The sequence below is a fragment of the Lipophrys pholis genome (assembly GCF_963383615.2).
Source record: "Lipophrys pholis genome assembly, chromosome: 9".
Lineage (NCBI taxonomy): Eukaryota > Metazoa > Chordata > Actinopteri > Blenniiformes > Blenniidae > Lipophrys > Lipophrys pholis.
The window spans coordinates 10,071,505-10,088,905 of NC_137639.1; the positions used below are offsets into that span (position 1 = coordinate 10,071,505).

At 40.3% G+C, this 17,401-nt stretch overlaps 1 protein-coding gene across 1 annotated transcript in view; it reads left to right on the forward strand.

Moving 5' to 3' along the window:
- The window catches only part of me1 (malic enzyme 1, NADP(+)-dependent, cytosolic), a 98,621-nt gene that overhangs the window by 35,470 nt on the left and 45,750 nt on the right, over positions 1 to 17,401 (forward strand). Inside the window, exons 2-3 of the mRNA XM_080471652.1 lie at positions 96 to 229; positions 4,130 to 4,279. Of these exons, the coding sequence (XP_080327778.1) occupies positions 96 to 229; positions 4,130 to 4,279 (284 nt within the window). The remainder of the gene's footprint in view (positions 1 to 95; positions 230 to 4,129; positions 4,280 to 17,401) is intronic.

Below are 17,401 nucleotides of genomic sequence, written 5' to 3' on the forward strand. Positions count from 1 at the left end.
AAGTGTAACATGTAGCTTTTGCTCAGTCTGGACTTTAGCGTCAGTGTTATTCTGATTGAGATTAAATGTCCATGATGTCTGGTGTGTGTTTGTAGGGCCTGGCTTTCACCCTGGAGGAGCGTCTGCAGCTGGGGATCCATGGACTCCTGCCTCCATGTTTCGTCAGCCAGGAAGTCCAGCTGCTCCGAGTGCTCAAGAACTATGACATGAAGACAGACAGTCTGGACAGGTGAGACTCACATTTTCACAATCTATTTACAATGACTGAACACCTCCTTCCTGTCTGCAGCCACTGGAAAAAGTGAGTTTCTGCTGATGCCCAAGAGAATCTCTCAACCTCTTTTCATTGTGCATCTTGAGATGCTGGGAGCTTTTCTATTGGGTTTCGAGGTGTTGGTGCCAATAATATAGACACCCAGGCTTTGCTTGTTGACTCATATCCACTGTATTAAATCTTCTCATACAAGGACAAGGAGAGTATTAGTAACCATTAGTAAAGTTGTATTTCTTACTCCAGGGATTGTGAGGGCATGTAGCCCCTCTTTATGACACGGCCTCCCATGGCCTCACAGCATGCTGCGGGATCTTGCATATAGACGACCTCCAAACAAAATAAAAAGAGTAGCACTTAGGCCTCTCATCTCCTAACATAATAGATTCTACTTAATAAACCTCCACACACATTTCTGTTGCTTTTCCTTCCATTTGTCCTTCTCACATCTTCTTCTTCTTGTTTTCATAACCTCCACAGCAACCAGCCAGACTTCACACTCCATTAAAACTTCAGTTAGTATAATGAAGCAAATATACCACCTGCTAACATTTAAACTGGCGTTTTGTAATCAGGTGCAATGACTGTTCTGAATTATATTCACTGAACTATGTTCAGTAATATTTGTTTGCGATATCGCACCTTTAGCCGTTCCATCGGCTGTCAAATCTTTCTGTCAAGGATGAGCGAGTTACGCCTGTGAGTCAGTGTTCAGGGTCAACCAGGTCCAGCAAGTTTCTTCCACCATAGCAAAGTAACAGCACTGCTATCTAAAAACAGTCATCGCAGCTTGTTGTTGACATTCCCATGCCCTGTCAGTGTCATTTTCGGTCCGTCTCTGGAGACTGGAGTGCGCCCGAGCTTCAGTCTCGTGTCCTCATAACTGCTGTTTCCCTGCCGCTGCTCGGCCCGGGTGTGTTTACATACAGTCTGCTGCTCAACTCACAGCCCCTTCTTTGGTATTCACTGCAAGACGCTTGTTGTTTATTATATTTTCTAGACATAATTCAAAACTTACACAACTTCTCATTCTACTTTTAATGAGCTTTCTGGACTCTCGCTTTTTTTTATGTCCGTGGAGTCTGTCCTGGTTTTTAGCTTTTCGCGACCAAGTGAGAAGCAACGCACATGATGGAGTGACTTGCGTACCCGCTGCGACTGTGCCGTCAACGGAGGAAATGGATGTTCAGAGGCTAAGCCAAATAAAATACTGCACTTATAAGCTGGAGGGAAACGGCCACATCCATTGAGGTTACTAGAAGTCAGTGACAAGCTTGAATTGAATGTTTCGAAGGGAAAACTGCTTGATCACTCATGTGAAGATAGATTAAGACTGAGACAGATCGAGTTCTCGACTTTAAAGGAAGTAGTGCACTCAGTTAGTCAGCAGGGATACTGCTTTAGAAAGCCATGTGTACTGTAAATATTCCTGTTTCCTGGGCGTGGGCAGCAGTGTTCACGCCTTTTACGGTGAAAAATGGAGAGAGAACTCTTTACTGTTTGCAGGCAGGAAGTCAGGAAACAGTACATCGCTGTCATGTGCAAGGATTCATCTTTAAATTTGGTCTGCTGACTGATAATAAAGCCATCAAAATGTAATTTGTAGATCTATCCTAAAGCCAGCTGGCAACACAATGACTCAGTGTTTAATTTATTTCCTTAGTTTTCCATTATTAAAGTTTCACTTGACCAATTTTAGACAGGAAGATCGGTTTACTTGTCAAAACACAAGTTCACTCTGCCTGTGAAAGGATGTTGTGCAAAGGTCTCTGATGAGGAAGTATTCCTGATGAGATCATCCGTTCTCACTTACAGTTTATCTCCATTGTAATCAGAATATAAAAACATATTAAAGAAGAGAGAATCTAGTATTTCAATTTGAAAATTTTTATTCTTGCACGATAAATTGGTTTATTTTTGGGGCTTTTCTCAAGTCTCCCATTACTTCATTAAATTTGCTTACTGTGTGTCAATTGAAATACCTTTTAAAAGATGTTACGTTGTGTATGTGGTGAACATGCTTTTGCTATCTGACAATCAACCCTTCATATCTAGATCAGCAGCAGCTCCTTTCTCATAGAGCCATGTTTGTACAGTATCCTTGAACAAACCAAAGTCTTGCTTTTAGAGAAGCGATTTGTCTCCCTGGAAGGCAGCAGACATTAGGATATGTCCCACCCTGCATTACCTGGACTAACACACAGGCATCCTTTCTCCAGATCACACCAGTCAATCCTCTCAGGGGAGGAAAAATGTCTTGTCACCCACTTGTACCGCAACGACGAAGAGTGTGGTAATCAGTTGATTGTAGTCTGCCGTCTCACCACTAGATGCCACAAAATTATCTATACTGCACTCACTTAATTGCACTTTCCTTGTTAAAGTAAATGTAATATTAATGCAATTTTAGTGTTTCTATAAATTTATATACCAAACACTGATTTGTGTTGGGGCACATCAAAGCTGATGTGTGATTTCACTAAATCCAACATGCGTGTATCAAAGAGGAATATTTATTGTTTTTTTCTGATAGTTCAGAATCCTGTGCTTTACTCACACTGTTTTGTTTTCATAGAATTTCCAAAATCTTGACTCAAAGTCACGCAAGCTGTGTGTTTGTGGCTTACGTTTGTCTCTGTGACCTCCTGGAGGAGGTTAACATCCTCGGATCAAATTGCACAGCAGAATATTTCCTGTTTTTTGTTTCCCCTTCAACATCCATGTTTTAAATAAAAAGTTGCCACACATTTCTTACGCTGTAAACACCCATTCAGCCAAATTATATGTTTAGTTTAGTTTCCCCTGATCCAAATAAATGAGGTTTCATGACCCTTACATGACCATGATCTTTAAAGTATCGTTCACACATACACTGTAGTGTAGTAGTTGGAACCTTTTCTCACTGAGTTTGTAAAGCTTTTTTTTTTTTTTTTTTAAGTTTACATTTTGTATTGACACCCGCTCAGCATTCTGGCATTGATTCATGAAATGGGCATAGACCTTGTTTTCCTTTGCCGATAGAGTTTTTACATGCACCATCAAAGTAGGCACAGATTAATCACATCTCCGTGTCTTAAGCAGTTTTCCATATAACTAAAAGGAGTCCAGGAAAAGGGTTGTAAGAGAACCTTAAGCCGAGAAAAATAAACACTTTGGAGTCGAAAGCAAAGAATGGATCCAATGCTAAATTAATTTCACCTGCACACTGAAGCCCCTCTTGTGATACATTGCATGTGGCAGATGGTAATAGCTTCTCTAAAGTGAAAGCAGCTCTCTTGGAGAACTTCTGCCACTTCCCTGTATTGTGCAGCTGTTGTGTCCTAACCTATAGCAGAGAGGCCTGCACGCTTTTATCCCCTCAACAAGAAGCACCTTGTGCTTTTGGCTTTATGGAAACTTCTCTGATTACGAATAGAACTCTTTTTGGCTAAACTTGCATAATTTGCGTAATGCGCAAACCTTAAGTTTTGCGGGTGATCCCCGGTCAGAACAAAGACCGTGTGTAGGCTATCTGGGAGTTGATTTGTTTTCAGTGTATTTTCTCAGTCATTTGGAAATGTCTTTATGAATTATCATTGTATATCAAAGAGGAGTTATTTTCTTCTTCTTCTTCTTTCCATGTTATTTGAAGCATGCTCCTGTACTCAGTTGACCTTGTGGTATTTATCCATATCTTGCCGTATTTTTATAGACACACACTCAATTCCATGGGTGTCCTGGGTACATCTCTCACACAAACACCCGGAATTTAACATCTAATTTCAATCATCCATTCTTTTGTTCAGCAGGTATCGGTCCTCAATATGGTAAAGATTAACATGCTGTGCTTCCCTGCCTGATCCTCCTTGTCACTCCCAGATATGTGTTCCTGATGGGGCTCCAGGATCGCAATGAGAAGCTCTTCTACCGGCTGCTGATGTCAGACATTGAAAGGTTCATGCCTATCATTTACACCCCCACCGTGGGCCTGGCCTGCCAGCAGTACGGCCTCATATTCAGGAGACCAAGGTGAGTAATATTTTTCTTCCCTCTTGAACTAAGAAATGTTGCTTTTCCCAAGCGAATAAACCCAGTTACAGTTTCATCATACAAAAGAAAGCTGATCTGGTTTTCCCCTCTCTGGTTTTTGGTTAATCACACACCAGCACTCAGTTATTGGGATGTTTATAGAATCGGTTGTTTTATTAGTTTTGTTGCTGCGCTTAGTGTCTGCCAAATTTGCTTTTCTCACATTGACTCAACTGGAACAAAATATCCAGTAACAGGTGTGTGCCAGTAGGTCAAAATATCTCACAGACTTATTTTTAGGCTTATTTGAGAAAGTTTGGGAATGTTGATTACAAAATGCAGATGTGATGAGGTTTGATGAACTCCATAAACCATGACCTATTATTTTCCGGATAAAGTCATCAGCTGTGATAACGTCATCTATTTTTTAAGAGGCGATGCTGTAGGTCAACAATCAGAAAACCGGAATAGAAATCAGTTTGCACTTCTTTAAATGTTTGCATAGAACTTTTCAGAGCAGACCCATTTGTATGTCAGAATATTTTACAATTCGACATGCAATCTACCTGCACTGCCAATGCTCTCCACAGGTAGATCAATATTGATGAGTTGACCACCCACTGGTGTACAGAATGCACATGAAGTCAATGTTCAATGGAGACATGAACCAATTTAATCAGGCAGACTTGAGTCTAGTATTTTGAGTCTTATCCATACGTGTGATAATCCTTTCTTTCATTTATCTTCTGGAAACTTTTCATTCAGGGGTTTAGAAGAGCTTTGGCTTCCACCAGCTCACACTTTGCAAAAGGATAGGTTGGACCCTGAACAGGTCACCAGTGCACCAGGCTAGACAGACAGATGATTACTCAAGCACACACTCGTACCAATTCAGAGTCACCAATTAACAAGCACGATTATGGGAGGAAGCTAAAGCATCACGCAATCCAACCCAGATCTTTGGTTCTAAACCACAAAGCATGCTGCCAGAAAACTGAAAGTAAATGGGGTTTTTTTGTTTGTTTTTTTAATTCTCCAATATCAGTGCTGTAATCTGCCATTTGTAAGGTTTTATAAGAAAGACACAAGAACTTCCCAGGCATCATGGTCAAAGTAGGATCTTGATGATACATTGTAATGGAGGGAGGGTTCCGTAGACACCTTGTGTGCACAATCTGTCCACTTGTTTAGTTCATTGTTGCACCTGTGTTGCATACTGCTCTATTTTCAGATTGGTTTCAGAATAGCTATAGGTCTGACAGCATCTCAGTGCATATAACTGCTGTAAGTGGCAAAAGTGTTCCCTGTTCTTCCATATCTGTGTGCAGAACATGCAGTCTTTAAATTAAAAATGCTGATGAAGGCTATACTCTGTCATCCTTCAGATTTCTCTTTTTTTTTTTTTTGTTGCTATGAATCATCTGTACCTGTGCTTTGTCATTATCATCACAGACCTGTGCTTCACATCATTTTCAAAAAGGCCTTGCAAGGCTAAGTGGTGTTCGAACTGGTTACATCAAGTTAAGAATTCTTTTAAAGAGTATACTGAACAGAGACAGAGCCAAAAATGCTTTTCTTGGTTAGTCCAGTTTTTATTTTTCCGACTTAAATATAATGTACATTGTAGCCACTGTTGCTCCTAAGGCTGTGTTTATCTGGTAAACATAACCATGTAGATCTTCAAGCATGTCAGCCTCATAGTGTCAAATGATCAGATATATTGTGAGAAAACCAGACGCTCAGGGACTCCTAAAGCAAGTTTATGCTGCACTGGAACTGGTGATGCCGTAAAATGTGAACCAAAGTCAGGTTGTGGTCACCCTCTGAGCAGCAGTTTGGTTTAACAAGGCAAACCACTCTAAGCTGCTGAATTCAGTTCAGGGTTCACCTTGAGTGAATCTGGCTCTGCTCCGGGCACACACACATTCACTGGTCTCATTTCTCATCTCTGACCGTAAACACACTTTCACTCTCCTTCACACACGCACCTCTACTATTATCTGGTTTCCCTCAAAGAGCTTCATGAGGTCTTTCGCTATCTGACAGTAAAACTCCATGAACAGTCTCTAATAAACGTTGACTTTGCCTTGTTGCTCTGTGCTTCGTTCAGGGCTGTGTTCTGTTTTACTTGGATCGCAGATCTGGCATTTAACCTTTTTCAGGTGGTTATAGGAGTTGGGTTTGTTTTCACTCCACTAAAAATGATGAGAGAGAGAGAGAGAGAGAGAGAGAGAAAGAGAGAGAGAGAGAGAGAGAGAGAGAAAGAGAGACCACCCTGGTCAAACTGTCCTTCGTGGGCTCTTAAGCTCCTTTACTGCTGTTACAACTATAATTACTGACTCCTTTAAAAACTAAATGGATACGTGTAATCCAGTAATCTGCTCTAACCAGCTTACATCAATGAGCTATTGTGGGTACACAACAGACATGTTCGCAACAGAGTTTGTCTTTTTTTGTTCTTTGCAGTCGCTGTATTCAGTTTACTTTTACACACCTCAGTAGCCAACTATTCTTACATATTTTGGTGTCAGGCTTTGCCAGAAAGTGCCTAGAAATCCCAACAATATAGCCAAATTCCAGCAGTTAATAGCGTGGTTCAATGAGGAAATGCAGCTTCAAAAATCCTTTCAATTGCATCTGCCGGATAAAGATACCAATCAGAAATAGAAATGGAGTTTTATACTCCCTTTCATGTGTCTGTAGTCAAGCCTCAGTTTTGCTTTACTCGGGGATGGCTTCATTTATTCTACCTCCTCTGATGCTTTCGATTAGCTGTGAAACCACAGCTATCATAATTGTGTCCAAACAGTTTTTTATTACAAATGACTATCATTTTAGATGCTTGGAAACCAAAATTCTCCCAGGCGTATACCTCTGTTACCCAACCAAGTCTCCACTTTCCCATCCCTGCACAACTATGTCGGAAAATATTCCTAGCATGCTTCCCTTCTTCTCACACTGAGCTGGTTAGAGGAGTCATTTCATACACTCCTTATGCCTCCCATTACTCCGGCCTCGCTCCTGGATCCCCTTGTGTTGGTAGTTGGGCCTCTATATAATGTGCATCAGGATAGTTGGTAGAAAAAAACTGCATCAAAAACTGACCGTTTCAACATTTGTGGTAATGAATAAATCTGCATTGACTGCATTTTTAGACTGTCTTTATGCTGAGTCGGGCTAATGATACGGTGCCTGTGTTTGAGTTGTTGGCCAAACATTTTGATCTAGAGTGAAGTCATGTTTGGAGGAAATGCCAAAAAATTAACTGCATATCACAATTTTTTGGGAGAATGAAGGGAAGACATTCATCTAGCTCAACAATGAGCTGGTAATTTTTGTTTTTAGTTGAGGATTCCCACAGTTCGGAGATGATGATGGAGCTGATTGTATACAGATGTCAGTTCAGGGGCATTTAGCACAGAAAAACCAAAACAGCCACAGAGATGTATTACTGCACATTATGGAAAGTAATGCTTCAGTCGTGTTACCCCAAAGTACATAAGTCACGTTTACTAAATAGAGGAATCAAAGAACATGTGGTGGTACTGCCAAATAAGAGAGCCGCTCTACTCATGTGAGAATAACAAGGGTTAAAATTGAGTAGTAGCAGGAGGGAGAAATTTTATTCTGTACTTCATTTTAACTGCACTTTCGCATGAAGCTGTTATGGAACATTAACTATTCTTATAATCTCTTCTGAATTTGAAATGCATATCCATTGACCCAGATTTTATTTAAAACATTTTGTGTTTGATTTATTGAATTTTGAAAATGCTCAGTTTCCTCTCAAGACTTTTGTTTAGTATTCCAGACTCCCTCGTTTTACACGGTATCTTTTAGGCGATACATATTTTTATGCCAGGATGACATAAATATCACGTTTGTGATTTCAAAATTGACTTTGGGATCAATCACAAGTTCCCGAATGCAATGATTATGACGTGTGAAGAGCCTTACTGGGTGTTCAGAGAGAAAGCAAAGCTAAGCTTTACTTTTCACTAGACTCTGTTTATTGCTCGCAGGTCTTACCAGCTATTTACCAGCTAGCTCCACTGTGTGTGGTAGTGTGTGCCTGTATATTATACCTGTGTATTTTGGCAATTTACGAAGTCACAGTAGAATTTGATTGTATACTTCAACTTCATTTTTTCTAACGTTTTATTCATTTACAACGATCGGTTCATACCTGCAAATCTGCTATGTGTAAAAGTCTGACATGTTAGTTTTTATACTATTTACAAACAGGCATTGTCAGTAGCATTTCTCAAAATGGATCAGCACTGCCACTGTGCGTGCAATTGTGCTTGCTCTAGCTCTTGCAGGACCACCATAGCAGCAGATTAGGTCTCTAATCACTGGCTCTCAGGTATAAAGCACGTCTGTGTGGAAACTGCAGCAGCGTCTCCTTGTTTTGCCTGACTTTTTTTTTACCTCCTAATCTGCCTCACTGAGACTAAACACTTGGACACTGGACTCTGTTGCAGAGGCCAAAGGTTGAGAGCCATTAAGCGTCCAAACACGGCTGATTTACAGATCGTCGGATGGGGAAAAAGCAGGAAGGAGAGCCAGATAAAGGAACACATTCACATCTTTAGAAGATTAGTGGACATGCTGACTTGTGGTGTTTTGTGAGTTTTTAAGTGGATAGAGCATTCAGAGAAGCTTATTCTGTCTTCATTACACAAAATCAGTTTTCACTGTAAATATTGGTCATCTCTTTAGAAATCACTCACTGGTCATAAGTGGTTTTGTTTTGTTGCAGTAAAATAAACTCAACTGTAGCATTCAACGTTGTTAAATGAAGCTCAGTCAATTCCAGTGTCACCATGATCTCTGTGGGACACTGGTATTGAAAGTCTAAATAAACTCCTCATAGACCCTTTTAGAGCATGCGTCAAGGGCCTCTTGTGGTAAGTGACAAGGCCCAATCAATCATGCTGAAGGAGATGGATGATCATTGGTAGCCCATTAGTGGACTCCAGGTTGAGCGTGAACGTTTTGGAAATTCGATGCAGAAACAGCTGCCTGTCTGGAGCTGGAGAGTGAGATGCAGGCATTCTCAAACTCCCAGGAGATAAACTATAGGAAAGACTAATGAATGCCTTTTCTTTTGCCACAGCTGCCGTTAAAGCATCGGATCCTTTCGCTGTGTGAATTCAGATCAAACAGATCTTCCTTTTCCTGTTTGGTGCTGTCAATAATGATATATGAGACCTGCTGTCATATTTTAAGTGCATCCAAGTGGAAGTGAGTGAGTTATCATAATAGTAAGCGTTTGTGGACAGTACTGTACAAGGCTGGAATTTTTGGCTGCACAGGCATTAGTTTTTAGTCAGAATTTATGCAATAAATAATGACAATTCTGACTGAATACTGTTCAGTGTCCTAAAGCAATGTATCAGCATGGAATATAAAATGTCCTCAGATGTCATTGAATTGTTAGGTTTTACACTTCACCTTCTACGCCACTGTATGAGTGGCTTTACAACCTTTACAACCATATATCCACCTTTTTTCTCCTATCCGTCGATCCGTCCTTCACGATTGCTGCAGACAATCTTGGAGGACGTTGGATGAAGCCCAGGGCCCACTCTATACATGCCAATTTGCCTCAACAAACTCCCACCCGCAGTCTCACAGTTATGTAGAGTCACGCAATCAATCAAACAAGCGTGATCGCCCAGCAAAGGACGGTAAGAAAATCCACAACGGCCCAGGAACAACATGGAGACTGCACAGTCAGACAGAGAATGAAAGACTGGTTGGTCTCACTATAAGGTGTCACCTTCAACAGGTGATACAACACTCCAAACTATCATTGGTTTCATTGAAAAAGTCAGGTAACGATTCAGCCTTTTTGTCTTAAGCTTAAGTTGATGAGATTCAACATCTCAAAGAAGCTTGAATCTTAAAATCTTAATGTATCTGCAGTGAAGATATAACTCAAATTTCACTAAATTCTTCTCTCACTCAACTTCATCTTACGGCCTTCAATGACTGGGTGGTTGTTTCATGAAGCTTTAACTGCCTTTACTTGCTGATGTCCTCTTTGATTAAACCAGCAGGCGAGCTGCAGGACGGTTGTACGACGGCGTAATGACAGGGGTCAGCTGAAGGCTACTCCTCACCTCTAAAGGGACGTGTGCTGGATGCTGAAGTCTTCCAACTTTACTGATTAGGGGCTTCTGAGCTGTGATTTCACACTATTCTAGCACACACACAGTGTTGCAGTTTACTGGAAACACTATTTTACTTGGATTGATCAGCGTGCAGGATAAGCAGAAACAACCCTCTCCTTCTGGATCATTAATTCAAGCTCCATTATTGAACAATGATGACCAACTTACAGCCACAATTCTGAAACAACCACTCTCTCTACATGAGTTCAAGGAGAATTTCTTTCCTGATTATGACTAATTGCATGCCTTTTTCCCAATTGTTTGCTGCATTTTTACTCTTTGGTCAACCGTAAGAGAAGTTAGAAATATGCTTTGTTTGAATGGAGCCAGTTGTGGAGAAGAGGAGAGGAGAGAAATGGTTTGCAATTATGCTGACCTCACAAAGAACGTGGCAAACATTTGGGAATGATTCCTCTCTGGATTCGTGTTTACAATACAGAGCTCATGTCTAAAGAAGTCTTGGGCCAGTGAAAGCAAAAAAAAAAAGATCAGCACAGTAGAATCCCTTAGGATAATAAAATAGATACTATTCAATGTCCTACATACATCTGCAAAGGTATTACAAAATACAGGGTGAACATCCAGAACAATCAGACTCAAAACCTGTTTAGAATAAATATCTGCACAACTGAGACTAGCTGAATCATCTGAGACCTGCAGTACCAGACCATTACAGTTCAAGCAGCCATAACTTTCCGTGACTGCGTGCTGCAGCCCGCCTGGAGAATCAGGTAGGTGGTTCTGGCTACAAGAGAGGAAATCTCACTTATTCCATTGTGTCTCTAAGAAACAACCTTAAAATTATTGCAACATATACCAATATAGAGTTCTGGTTTAGGCTAACAGCTGCCAGCCAGAGGCCAGCTTCTGTCCACATCTTCCCCTCTAACTTCTGACAGGCTTGGCTTCAGTCACATTCTGTTGTTGTTCAGGAGCCGTCAGACTTTGTAAACTTGCCGGCTGGCAGTTCCAGCTTTACCGAATAGTCTGTGAGGAAAGACGCGCGACTTTGCTGTGAGCATTTTTGGAACATTATCTACGACAACCACACATGGTATTGAAGCGATAGTGTCTTGTGTAGTAACCTGTGAATGCAGATCTTTAACGAGGCAACATCAAATAGCATTTTGTTTGCTGTTCATCTGTTTGAAGGTTGAAGTTGCCAGGTCCCAGAAAGCCTGTCTTTTCACAAAGTCAGTCAGTCAGCCACAGTGCAACTTGTAGTGCTGGTAATTTGACACCTGACTCACCCCTCCTGTTATGTCTTGAAAGCGCAGTGTTTAAAGTAAGATGGATATTCAAAAAAATTCATAATCAAATTAAATTTGCTCAGGATGTTACTGAGACTTGCTTTAGGTTATATCTGATATATTTCAGTATAGTAGTCATGATTAATAGGAAAAGCTAATTTCACATTTGATATAGAAAATATTGAAACCCAAGTTGGTCCTTTTTGAAAACTCGTGTTTCAGAAGGTGTTGATGCAGCTTTGTGTATCCTGCAATGTGTTTATTGTCTCTCTGTGTCAACTTATAAACATAGTTTTAATAATTGATAAATGTTTTCACACAATGTTTATGCTGTTTTTAAATGAACAGTGAGATGTAATGTTGTTAGGAGCTGAAAAACCTGAACGTTTCATTTAAAATAATAACAGAGACAAAGAAAAAGAAGAAAGTAGTTGATTGTATGGTTCATTGCAGTGGTTTTTCAAAGATTATTATCAGAAAAGTTGTTGAATTCAGTGTGCAGTTTGATTATGTCAGGGCAAAATACAGAGAAAGGTTGAACTTGAGGTTATGTTGATATCATAAATACTCAATATTAAATGTTTGTTGGGTGCACCTTGCCAACTTCAGCAGATTTGTGTTGTCTAAGTTTTCCACCAATCTACACGATTGCATTTTTTTTTCCGTTTATTTGAATCTGTCATGTCAAGCAAGTCTAGTGAAAATCCTGACTTATGTACTGATTTACAATTGTTGTGTGTATTTTCTACAGTATTTATCTTCCTCGGAGACCGGCCTGTACTTTTCTGAAGAATTAATCAGCTTCTTGCTGTGTGCCACTTTGGGTAATATACCTATAACAGATATCTTTGTAGGAAAATCATTGAAACTATGTGGAATTAAATCAGGAGCGTGGCATTAAGCAATGGTTTGCTGACCAGGAGTTTGAATAGGTTATTTAGCTGCTGATGGAATTTTACCCCATCTGCTTTTCACCCTAACTGGCCATCTGGTCCCCCCATCTCCGCTCAGTGCTGTGGGCGACCCCTGGCCGTGTAGGTCATAGCAATCCGTCTATCAAACGGCTTCGCTTGTGTTCTGCGTGCCAATCCATTCAATCTAAACACCAGCCTGCAGATGCATGTAAATGACATCAAAGAAAACTATTTCAGTATTTCCCAAACACGTTTTCATCGAATAAGTCTTTAATGATTTTTCTGTTGGACATCGGGTGTAGAGGTACTGAAAAAGGCATTAACACAAGATTTCTCCAACAAACCTTCAGAGAACAGTTCTGTTTTCTGTATTGTCACCCCTCGTCGCACTTTTGTTGTACAGCAGAAATATTTCATCAGCCCACGCCGGAAAATTCAACTCGCTTGGATTATCCCATGAAGTTTATCTGGTACAGCCCTAACTTCAATTTGCAGTTTCAAAGCAAACCAAAGCAAAGCAAGAAATAGAAAATTTATTCAGCATATGTCTCACAAATTGTCAGAGACTTTCTATGCTCTCTAATGGCTTCAGCATAAACCTGACATGGCAATCGGACAAAATGGAAAAGGTATTGAAATAAAGTTAATGACATTGTTTCAAATGAATTAAACACAAATGCAGTCAGCATAACTATTAGGTACGGTTGAAATACCAGAACTGCCAGCGCTATGAACTGTCATATTTGCGCTCAATCGATGCGCCTTTCGCCTTCCTGCCTTCCTGCCTTCAGAAAATCTGACATATACAGCTTTGAAGCTGGTGTGGTTGGTGAGTTAAATATGAGCCTGGTGGAATAAAGGTGGAAACGTTGGCGGCTTCCACCTCCTGATACTTATGGGCTCCGTATGTTTTAACTGTGTTATCTTTACGCCAAAGTTACAGCTGCAGGGCTCTTATAACCCAAGAAAGCGACTGCAAATTGAAACAAAACTATATCATTTCTTTATTATGCCTGTCAGAGCTGAAGTGTGTGCGCGAGTTCCTCAGATGCTGAAACAGATGTCGGCGGTGACGTTCCCAGAGCTACAGTAGGAGTGTTGGAAAGTCCTCAGCAGGGTTGTTTCACGCCGCTGACCTATGCTGGCCTCATTCCTGTGTGACCAGGAACAGCCAGGTGGTATGTGTGATACATATGCATGTTGCAACCAGAGAGTCATTCATGCTGTCACAAGGTGGGGATTGGTCATGTTTGGAGAGATTTATGAAAACAAGTGGGATCCCTGGATCAGTATGATTTCCTAACTCTGGAGGTGAAAGTGAGGGTGTGTGCGTGTGTGTGTGTGTGTGTGTGTGTGTGTGTGTGTGTGTGTGTGTGTGTGTGTGTGTGTGTGTGTGTGTGTTGGAGGTGGGTAGGGGTGGGGGGTCCAATGCAGGGGTGCAATTTTCCTTCTACATTCTTATTCAAGTGCAGCGTCCCACAGGCAGTTTCACAAATGACAGTAATTTTCAACAACCATCATATAGTTATGTAGCACCAGCTTTCAGCCTGAAATACTATATTTTGTAGTGAAAATGTGGAATTGCTGTATGTAGAGTAAGGACAGCGAAAGTCAGCCTTTGAGAAACTGTGGCTTTGATGCAAAAATGTTGACTTTATTTGTAACTCACTTGTTTTGGTATAAAACCGTCCTCAAGCCGGCCACTTGCAAAGACGTGTGTTTTATCATCTCCTGGTGAAGTAGCATTAGTCACGATTAGGATAAAGTTTTTCCCTTTCTAAAATTAGACGTCGCTTCAGCAAAAGGAACAATATGCATGTGCAGGGAAATCTTTTCATGTCCCCAAGGAAAATTGCACCCTGGGTACAAAACTTGGGATAAATTGCTGTCTTGTCAGAACATTTTCTAAAGTTCCCATATGAAACACGAGGGTTTTTCTGACACATCACTGTTGCACTTGAATATATTCCATTATGACCTAAAGGACTCTGCCCACATAGAAGTGTCAACTGTGGGTGTTGCATTTCAAGTGTCAGACTTACAAACCATAACCGCCATACATGGAAAAGTATCCAAATGGTGTGCTGAATCCAGCTTTGTTTCTCACTACATAAAGTGGAAATTCCTAACCAAACGTTCCCAGAGTCACGGCCCAACCTCACTGGCTCGCTGCCTCCTAGAATCTCTGGTGTTTCAATTCTGCTGTAAAACTCACACCGTGGTCTGATGGAATGATGCAAATATTGTGAAACAACCTCATTAGGATGTAAACTTGATGGAACAGTGTGTCTTCAGTAATGTGCCTGGTGAAGATGTTTAGACAGTGTGGATTAGTGAAGACGATGAGGCCTGATAGTTTGTGGTGTTTGATCCCCTCACTTATGATGTCTGTTTTTCCAGGTGTTAGCAGCGTTTCATTTACAGTACATGTGCGACCGCATATTTTCTGTTTGCGTCAACGACAGTGGGAGCAAAGGAGTAACTGAGGGACACTTCACACGTCATAGACACACAATTGACTGCAGTGGAAAAATGACTTTTTGTTGGACTGAATTGAGCCAAAATGACTTGGAAGATTTAATTATCTTTGTTTGTACATGTCTTCATTTTCATTGCTCATGTTTAATAAAGGTCCAGTGTGGCTAGTAAAACATCCAGGGTACAATAAAAAGGATTACAATAGTCAGATTTATTTAGATTATATGGCTGTTTACTTTTTAGAAAATGCAATGTGCAGTGCCTACGCCACTTTTTCTAATTTCACTTGCTGAAAATGTCTGACGTGCTGGTTGTCTGTGATAGCACGGTTGTCTTATAAAAATCCAAGCCTAATGTTTCTGTCTTGGAGTGATGAGAGGTATATGCCATATCCCAGTCAGTGGTGACAGGAGAGGAATACAAGGGGGATGGTAGTTACAGTACATACATCATGTGCTTGACAAATAATCAATATATACTGAAAATATTTTTAATTTGTTTATTGAGGGTGTGAATTTGCAACAAATGTTGATTAAAAGTTCAGATAAGTGAGCAGGAAGTCAATACTCAACATCACCCAGTCATATTATTTGTGTCCTTCTTATCCAACAAAACAAAGTAAGAACTTGTGGCACATTATACTTTATGAGGTATAGAAATAGAAAAATCCTTTAGTACCACATATTTTGATATTGCTAAAAAAAGTTGTTGGCTCTAACAGTGTGTATGCACAAGTTCCTAACATATTTAAAGATGTCTGTGAAGACGTCTTTCAAGCATACTAGTGCTGTTTCGGAGGGAGTAGGAACTCAACTTCTGTGATGTTTTTATTTGCAGTGCAAAAGCTGAGCACATATAACAGTTTTGTATTTTTCTTTTCACTGCTATGTGTTTGCATTCTGTGTGAAAGTAGAAAATGATTCCTTCAACAACATGTCTGCTGGGTAAACGTCTTTGGATCTGTGGGTTTGGAAAAAGTAGGATATTATGAAAGATAGGCTTTGTGATTGTTTTCAGAAGATGGCATACGTCATAAAAAGTGATCATTTACCGTGGTGTTTCGTCTCCATGGCGCTTCATCCAAAACATTTATGATTCTCATACAACTGACTACACACCTCTAAATAACCACAATGATTTACATTTCCATTTTTTAATACGGAGAAAACTGGGTCAGCCTCATGTTGACATAAAACACTCCCCTATGGTGATAAGAGCTGAGACAACAGATCACTCATTAATCACACTTAAATATCTGCTTTCAGATAAGATTGTTTGGACACGCAAGATCTCACAGTGTCCAGCGTGTAGATCTTTTTACCGTTCTTTCTGTCCCATGTCACTTTAACAGTTTCCTCTATTTTGTGAATGAATGTGGTGAGAAACAACCAAAAGTTCTCTGTTTTGACATTTCCATCAGCTTTAAGCTTGGCTTGGCTCTGAACTGTTGACATCCTGTCAGACGTTCGGCCTAATGTTTGGCACTGCGAACCTGAAGAAATCCATCTGCACTTCTGGGTCGTACGAGTTGTCAAATCAGTCAAAACATGAAGTAATCAAGACGTGTGGTTTGATGTTGAGAGACTGTCTATGTTTCAGAATATAAGAGACCTGGATGTTGTCATGCTATAAACTCTAAGGGCCTGATTTAGTATGTAGAAGTCATGCTAAATTCCATGCTCACTGAATAGATTGTTGCTGATTTACTGACCGTGAGTGACATCATGCAGAAACAGGAGGATATTATGCATATTTTACACCCTGTTTACACGAGAACAATCTGCTGGGAAAGTATTGCTTCTATGTTGGTTTGCTTGTGGTGCAGTGATTGGCTACAGTGCCGAGCTCCCTCCCAAACACAAATGTGAAGTTGGATCATTCGAAGGACGAAATGATAAATTTCTCTTGCCAATATTTTGGAGTTGCCCTACAGCATATATATTGAAATGTAGATTGGAGATGATTGATTACAATATCATAATTTCTCGTACAGCACAGGAAATATCTTATAATAGAGTTAACAAATGAAAGTCACGGTGAGCCAGCTGTGGAAATGCCTCACACAACAATAACAGCTGGATCTCTGCTAAAAGCTGAGTCAGTTTGCAATACCTTGAGATGGGTGGTTGAAAGACAGAGGCAGTAAATCACTTTGCATGTTGTACATTAATTAACAATTACATACTACTCCCAGTATTTTCCATCATCTGGGAGGCATGCTTGATATTTCATCTCTGTAAAGGCAAATGTGCTGAATGGATAGTGTGTGGTATATTGTGCATTTATCAAACTTATTTCTCA